We start from the raw sequence: 8,978 nt of genomic DNA, 5'->3' as shown, positions 1-8,978 counted from the left end.
TTAACCTAAAATTTGAAAATAAGCACGAAATTCGAGAAAATGTGATTATTTCAATTGCAAACTGTTGATTCTATTAAATCATTCACTATGAAGAGATAGCAGAACTCGTGTGTTTCCAGCGTTATTGTCCTGTCACCAGCTGGCTCTGATCTTTGAATAGTAGTAGACTTGAGATGCGCGGGAACACTAGCGTCAGGTGATGAATTTTCATAACGGCAAGGAAAGTTGTGTGAGTGCGCCACACCAGATTTTCACAATAATTAAGTAGTGATATTTCTAAGTGATAAGTGATTTCAACATCCCAGTGTTTCCAACATGATTATATATTTATTTCTAAGACTGCATAATAGGTGTGGGAATAACAGTAAACCTTCCTCATCTCCCATTCAAATAGCAAATCCATACAACATGCCAACATTTGAAATATAAAATATAAAACTTGAGCCGCTTGACCTCTTCACTGTGGCTTAGTAGACTTGCTATCAAATCCCTGTTTCCATTCGAGGGAAATTCTCACACATTTATTTCCCTCTAGAAATAAACTCATAATCAACCAAGTTATCAGTCTATTTCAAGCACGTAACGCTATAGAATTACTTCCAATGAACTGCCTTACTACTCCAACAGTTACTCATTCCCTGCGGTTTCTCTTCCTCAAAGAGCGAGAGGGAGATATTTCTAATATTTCTAAGCCTCTACTTGTTTCCTTTCCATAACATAGAGTCTAAAGCCCAACGAGCTCGGTCTCTTTTGCTGATTTGCTTGATTCAAAAGTTGAACAGACCTTGTGATTCCATGATGTCTGTGTGACTTCATCTGCCTGATCTATCTTTAAAGCTTGAAAGTATAGTCATTGAGAGAGCCTTCCGTTTTTCAACTTTTCAACCACAGCATAAGTTCAACAAAAGTTGAAAGCTCAGGGGGAAAAATATCAACCAAGATACAATCTTGAATACACCTCAACTCCCTCTCTTATCACTCATGCATGGTTCGATAAGCTAATAAGCATTTTCAAAGCAAACAGTGGTAGTTGAGCACCGTACTCTATTTTCATCTCAAATCTCCTTTGTTTCGAAAATTTGAATGTCGTTTTATACTTCATCCTGTAGACAATATGATACTTGATTGAGAAATAGAGGAGTGTATTTTACTCAAAAAATCGAACTGCATGAATTAGGATCATATGAAAGAAAGAGTGATTCCCATTTGAGTCCTGCTCTTTTCAATAACAACACATGGCCTCACTAAAGCAGTGCAAAACTTCAAGTAGACCTATTGAGTGTAAGAAGCAAAAATTAATTTTGCTCCAAAACCCAAAATATTAGTCAATAAGTAGGCTTCAAGTTAAGTATAGTACGTTATTATCTGAACACTTCTGTACTCACTAGTTTGCTCAATTACAGTTCACTGTCTTGTTCCAGTGGAATCATAAATCATGGATCTAATGATTGGTCATGCTTATTAAGCTTAATACATCACTCTTCATTATTCCGTGTATTTAATTGAAAATAGCTTGTTTATTACGCGTATAGTGATTGTGTTTCGTGAGATTTACGTATTGGAGCTCATCAATATCAATATTCCCACATCCGGAGTAAAAAAAATTGAATTCATATGGCGTCTTTTGTTGGTGGGCAGTCCATTACGGGATAGCTCAGCCTATTTATACACTGAATCAATATCTTGTACTAGCTATTTATTCACTGTTCCTAGTGCTTCAATCAAGTACCGGTACAAGGGTTTGATCTTATTCAATGTAGTGCAACAGTAATTAGTTTTTCATGGAAAATATCTTCATTAGATACAGTTGTATTTGAATTCTTATACCTTGCAATGTGACCGCTCCGAGTACGCAGAAAAATGAATTTGAAATGCTCAATGATGTGGCCCGAGTATCCAAGTTCACTTTCAAGTCTGCAGCCAATTCATGGAGCGATTGAGACATCAAACCAACCGATTCTAAATCATTCCTCTCCCTAGAAATAGTTCAAATGGAATCATTTCTTCAACAACGTTACATCTAGAGTAAATTCACTCTATAGTAACCGCATGAAAAATTAGATAGTATGGAGCTTTCCGACCATGATCATTACCCGATCCTATATACATCCAATTCTTTCTTCCAAAGTAAAATAAAGAATTAATCATCAAGCCATCTATTTAAAGAATAGAGATGTGTAATTCAATCTGATTCAATAGTTGATCCGATTCCTTAGTTCTTCAAGAGACCGTTTCAAAAAGAGGCCTCTTTTCTTAAAGAGACCAGTTTCACACGGCAGAGTCCTCGCTCCTAGAAGATCATATTACTGAAGATCATATTTCATATTTTGCAGCTCTCTTTTGCTTGCTTAATCTTCAGGCTACAGTGCAATACACTAGAGTGGGAAAATAGTAATGATACACTTTTATACAGCGAATAATGATAATGCCGAGTAGCCTGGTTGGCTCAAGTTTTCAGAATTTTGGTGACAGAGTTTTCAGGTCGCAACTGATCGATTTCTGGGCCTCACAACATGAACCTCACTGACATGACCTAACAACTGCTTCTTAGCAGCCGGGACCAACGACTTAACCTGTCCATCCAAAACACGGGAGTGGTACGAGGAAAATATCTCGCCTTGGCCGGGATTTGAACCCAGGCCTCTGAATTATAAAGCCAGTACCTAATCAACTCGATTACGGCCACTCCTAATACCACTAGGTAACTAGTATACTAACTTGAAGTATAATAAAAAACTCCTTGATCAGATTATCAAACAAAATACTATTTCTTTCTGAAATAGAAACTCCAATTCCTTTAAGAAAATCAAAATTTCTGCAGAGGAAAGCTATAACATGATATGAGGCAAGAGGTGTACAAAGTTGAACCATAGAGAAACGATAGCATAACAGTAAAAGTTGCGACATAAATTCCCTATACCATGGGATATCTACTTACGCTATTGTTTCTCTATGGTTGAACTTAACACAATATTATTGTTTAGTTATTACTGAAAAAGACTATTTATTATTCCAGCTGAGCGTTTATTTCATTGACACTGCTTGATACAAATAAAGCATTTTTAGATGACTATCATTTATCTTGAAAGTTTCGCAAATTCTGAACATAGATGGTGACGAAACATTTATCCAGAACGGTCAATAATAATGTCCATCATATGCGGATTAACAGTTATGCAATGTCCAGCTAATTGAGTGATAGTAAATTGCAGGGCTGTTGATTACCTACATGAAATGCACGAGTTTCGGATTATCTCCTGTATTAATTACTCGGATTAGAAGTTATCTGCTAATTGAAATGCCACTGTCCCATCAACATGCAGTCGAGAGAGTGATTAATCACGACCTGAGTGTTGTCAGGGTTGTGGAGCTCAGGTGTGTGTTAATATGGGGTTCAGAGGTGAAAAGTACTGGTAGACGGATGGCCAATCCAGTGACAACGTTGGCTGCTTGTCAATCATTCTGCGATTCAGAATAGATTGTTGTAGCAGAGACAAATCTAGAAATCTTTAATAAATTAAAAGGTATACTACTCTGTGTTTGAAGGCTTTTGTTGAATACTGCTATTGACTGGGTAGGCTTCTCCATTGAGACCTATTTACATGGGATTCAATAAACATACAAAAACTTTTTCAAACTTTCAAAGTGAGACTAGAGTGGAATATAGTATAATATAGGACTTTAAAATCAATCGGAAGTAATTCATGTACAAATTATGGTTCCAATAGTGTCAACTCCGTGTCGTATGTCACCAAGGCGTCTTCCACTAGAAGCTTGGAAGTTGCAGTTAGATAGAAAAAGATAAATCGGATAACTAAGGAAGCACTGGATATCGGAACAGGCTTGACAAGCCTAGTCCATGATGGATGATGAAGCTGATACTCATAGTGTCAACTTCTATTTGGAAAATAGTTTCAGATTTATCACCATAACGGTGGCAATGTTTTATTTTCATAAATCACCAATTCATACAAATAATAAGAGAATATGTGATTAAAAAAAATATATTAATGAGGAATCATTAAGCTCACCTGAAAATAGAGATGAGCCAGATAAATATTGTCATTACAATGAGAGTCAAAAGAAATGCACACCATAGGCCACTGTCCCATGTGTATACATAAAAATGTGAATTCGCCCTGGCGCCTTGATTTTTCACATATAGCTGGTAGCTGAAAAATATATTGGACTGATTATTATTGATGAGGTTAAATATATTGAATAGATTGGTAATTTATGAACTTAATTGTTCTACGGTCCAATGAGGGTTGCAAATCACTGTGATATGATTTTGAAAGATGTTAGAAACCCAGCATCTGGTTAAGTGATCGTCTCCAATCTGAAATAGTTATTTGTGCAACTAGTGCGCAAAGTGACAGTTTGCTGCACCGAAAGAAACGTTTACGCCCGAGCCGTAGGCGAGGGCGGAATGGTTTCTTGAGTGCAGCAGAGGAACTTTGCGCACGTATTTCACATTAAGTTTTTCCTACAGTTACCATTGAATATGAAAAGTGGGTAATTATGGGTAAAATTGCCTGAAATGCATCAAATGTTTTTCTGTGTAATTTTATTATTGATAAAAACCTTAATTTATTGTCAAATTGAATAAAAATGTTGTCCTTGGTTATAATATCTAATACTAATAATTTGCGCGTTGTGCTTCGTTGCACCTCTGCTCACTATAGCAGCCCAGTCACTGTTACCAACTTCATTTTGATTTTGCTGCACTGTTGCTCCATATAACCTACTAAGTATTTTGCGTTGCCATGTTGCAAATCTGGAGTGCAGAAAAATTTTTCCCGCACTAGAGCGGAAAAGTGATTCTTTGCGTTCTGTAATCAGTGCAGCAATGGCCACTTTTCAACGTAACTGTAGGAAAAGAAAATTACTTCCCGTTTGAAATTATCATTACTGAAGCATGATCATCATGAACTCGAAAACATTTTCCTGCTATTCTCTGCAATATAGTATATTTCGCACCTAGAGCAGAAAATGAGATTTTTCCAGCTCGAAATCGGTTTTCAAGTCCGAGGCCGTAGGCCGAGGACTAGAAAAGATTGAGAGCTGGAAAAACATTTTTGCCCGTGGTGCGAACGATATTTTTCGCCACACTACAGGTATTGCTGACAAAATAAATAAAGAATACAAAATAAAGAATACTCGTTAAGCTGTCGTACCTATCTCTTGATTTTAGTGGTAGAAGATTTGCAGTCAGGATTTCAGATTCTTTTAAAATTTCACTTGGAATACCACAGTCATCTTCAAGCATTTTTGAAAATTCGGAATGCACTAATCAACAATAAATAATTGAATAAAACTGGTTGCGAAGCGAATTAGTTTGATTCGAAACTGGAACTAAAATCATGGCGACTTCAGCTTATTATGAAAGTGGACACTCGCCCGATCTAGCGGATGACTTATTAATAATAATTAGCGCGTTGTTTCCAGCCATAAGCGGCTGGAAAGAGACAACTTTCTGGCCTAGACCGGAAAAGAAACCCTTTCTGACGTCGTCTGCAAACAAGGTCTTTCAGATCTACGTAGGGACTGGAAAACAGCTGCTTTCTGTGCAGTGTGGCGAAAATATAATTTTCTACCTAATTCTATTGAGTGTTAACTATGCAAGCAGTTACTGTATCGTATACTCACTAAGAAGATGTGTAGGTCAAGGCAAAATGGAATTGATCCAATTCACTCGTAGTTATAGCAACAGGAGAAAGCATTATATCTGCCTTACCGCTTGATAAAATCTCACATCCTTGAGTGTAATTGATCAGTTGATAGACACTCCTAGAACAAAATTTATAGTAAGTCAATTCAGTACATTTTCTCAATTCAACTTTTTTCATCAATAATCATTTTGGTCACGATTGGTCTTTTATTTCATAGTATTTATTCATTGATGAACTATTAAATTATGAAACAATACAGATGAATTTCCTTATTATTCATCTCTTTGGAATTTCAATGCTGTCTGTCTAAAAAAATTCAAGTGAACAAGGAATACTCAATTTCCTGAATAATGTCAAATACGTGAGTTTCTCTCAAAAGGTTGACCGTAGCGTCGATTCTATCAATAATGAGCAGATCTTTACATTTCTGATTACAGAATAAAGTGCCAGAGACAAGCAATATAGTGCTTATGCTTATCCTTCATATAAATGATAGTGCTCACATGAGTCAATCTTGATATGAGTAATGAGATTAATATTGATGGATATTGAGTGAGCAGCCGTATTCATTGAGCTACTTATTCAAAAACTGTAATACTGTACATTGTCTCAGTTTTCACAACATATATTGTTGAACTTTCCATTGGTTATTCTTCATATATGTTTTGTCTCGCCTACTTTCACTTTACCACTAATGATATACGTGATTTATTATGTTCACCTGAAATCGTATGCTTCTTCCACCATCTTCCAAAGCTCTCCTAGATATCCAGTCAATTGTGCTGAGTGACCCTGATTCATGAATATCACATACGGCGGAATCTGTAATGGAGAGAGTCAATTATTGGAATACTATGATTCCAACTATTATACTTTAGTTTGTTACATTGAAATTGTATGATTTCATTATTTTTTATCGCAAGTAGAATTCGTTGACGATGACAAAGTACATGGACATCATACTCTCTTCATACTCTCTTCATCTTAGAAGGAGTATGCATCTTTATATGAATGAGCTGATGGCATTCTCATTTATAATGTGTTTTAAAATGTAAGAGGATCAGATTGAGAATAAAATAATTAATTGAAGAAATATTTGTGGATATATCTATGTTAGGTATTGTAGAGCCCGATGCCAGTGTCCAGAGACGATTTTTCTTGACCAGTTAATAAACAAGCATTTTGGTCAATGATCTATCTCTGATATTTGACTAGAAAAATTTGGTCAAATATTTCATTGATTTGATATATGAGAATAATATTTCCCACTTCTCCACCTCAACCTGTTTATAATAAGAATCAAGAAACTGTTAACATTGGTTAAATAAGGATCATCCATGAAACACTTCATTCACATGGGCTACTTTTAAGTAATAAAACAAAATAACATCTTATAGCACCCTTTATTTTTAAAAAAAAACTTAGTTTGTACTTACAATTAGTGAACAATCATTTTATTTTATTTTATTTTATAACCTGACGATGGTGTAATATCACCGAAACTAGTTGTGGAACTATTTTGAAGTTTTTCAGAAAATAAAGGGTGCTATAAGATTTTATTTTGTTTTATGGATCATCCATGTTATTCACAAGAAATGCTGAGAGTTATTTCAACATCTATAATGGTGAAATTAGTAAATGATCATGAAATATTCTCATTGGAACTTACATTGTTCTGCACAACCACTCTGAGCTCTTTGTTCCTAATTGCTTTAACAAGTTGTTTGAAATTATCAGTTTTACATTTCTCGCACGGAGAACATAAGCTGGCGTTCGCACTGCGTAGGTTTCGGGTCCAAAGATACTTTTTCATTATCGATAATCGCATTTCGGTGTCAGCTGCAGCTGGGAGTAGCTTCTCGGTGCAATTAAAAGGCTCCATGAAACGCCAAGCAGTCGATTCAATTGTAATTACCTTCACAAATAAACGCAAATCCTTTAATCCAGCTCGAATAAATCATGAAACAATTCTATCATATCATACAGTGTTTCAAAGAAACAGACATTTTGGGAATTCAGGAGACTCTGGGATAATAATAATTTATGTTCAGGAATTTATTTCATCTTATAAGGTTTACAAATTGTTTAATTATTGCCATTTTTGGATCCATATATATCAATAAGTGCTGGTTTGAATTCTAGATTGGTGGCAATTTCTGTTTATTTGCTTATTTGAAATTGTAATTTTATGCCTGTAACCTGATTTATCATCGTATTTTTGACACTATTCGGATGTATTTATATACTTTATGAATAAACACATTTTCAATTAGATTCAATTCAATTCCGAAGTTGTTCCATAACAAAAATTTCACGCTTGGCTATGCTCACAAACTATGTTAGTCACACGATGTGCAAATTTCTCTCTTAGTGAGTTCGTTAACAAGGAAGATTGCAGATATAATGTGCACAATTAAATTTCACGCAGCTACAATAACATTGATTCTACAGTTAGAAAATTACTGTGTGGTGTACTTTGATATCTTTGGGTGCTATATTGTGCCCTTTTATTGTGGATGGCATTATTTGTGCAGCGACTGTAGTGTGGTATCGGTTTATTACATAGTAGCAATACCAAAGCCTAGAATAATTTTAATGGAACAGCTACAGAAATTTACACTCATTTGAATGTATATTCTGGAATGACAAATTTTGTACAAATACATGATCTAAGGTTGTCTAAGAAGATGACAAGTTTTTAAAAACAAATATTATTCACCGAATCGTCGGACATAACCCCGACGTTCAGAGTTGAAGAACGAAAACGGACTAAGCACGGCGCGCAGGCCGCTAATTGGTTTTATTGAATGCTAATGCTGACTAAGCTCACTACTACTAGCACACCTATAACTATGGTATAAACTTTATTTCCGGAGAATAAATTTCACTTGAGTAATCGAATTTCCAAAATTTTTCGTATCTCAGAGATACCAAATCATTACAAATTTTTGAACATGCAGTGGTGTATCAAGATATGATTTTCAATAATGAGTTATTTCATTCATTTTGATATTTTGTCATACTCGATAGTCTATCCAGATAGCTTGTTCAATTTATTCATTCTAGTATGAATTTGTTATACTCTTATCAACTCTGTGGGCTATGATGTATTTCTTGTTTACAGTTTTCTTACATTCCTCATCAATAATAGTACTACATTATAATTATTATATCAATGATCTTACAGTTCTCAATGACACAATAAGTCTTGCTGTGATGCAGATCTCGTTACCTATATAAATCTAAATGACATGTTTGATAAATGGAATTGAATATAAAATTCATTCATTAATGATATTCTTTAAT

General features: G+C 35.0%; 1 protein-coding gene across 1 annotated transcript; it reads right to left on the bottom strand.

Moving 5' to 3' along the window:
* Positions 1-7,500, bottom strand: LOC120352219. The gene is made up of 6 exons (XM_039431968.1): positions 7,342-7,500; positions 6,394-6,494; positions 5,650-5,790; positions 4,032-4,172; positions 1,828-1,976; positions 1-5 (listed from the first exon to the last, which is right to left on the bottom strand). Exons 1-6 carry the CDS (start codon positions 7,498-7,500, stop codon positions 1-3), a joined length of 696 nt encoding a protein of 231 aa, XP_039287902.1.
* Positions 7,501-8,978: the final 1,478 nt, after the last annotated feature.

This window comes from Nilaparvata lugens, chromosome 7 (assembly GCF_014356525.2).
Source record: "Nilaparvata lugens isolate BPH chromosome 7, ASM1435652v1, whole genome shotgun sequence".
Lineage (NCBI taxonomy): Eukaryota > Metazoa > Arthropoda > Insecta > Hemiptera > Delphacidae > Nilaparvata > Nilaparvata lugens.
The sequence above is the reverse complement of the archived record's forward strand: the minus strand, read 5'-3'. Positions and strand labels throughout refer to the sequence as shown.

Coding starts and splice junctions, on each gene's coding strand:
- LOC120352219 (XM_039431968.1), bottom strand. CDS start 7,500: ATGCGATTATCGATAATGAAAAAGTATCTTTGGACCCGAAACCTACGC. Junction 6,495..7,341: donor GAGTGGTTGTGCAGAACAAT/GTAAGTTCCAAT, acceptor TCTCCATTACAG/ATTCCGCCGTATGTGATATT. Junction 4,173..5,649: donor TTGACCTACACATCTTCTTA/GTGAGTATACGA, acceptor TATATTTTTCAG/CTACCAGCTATATGTGAAAA.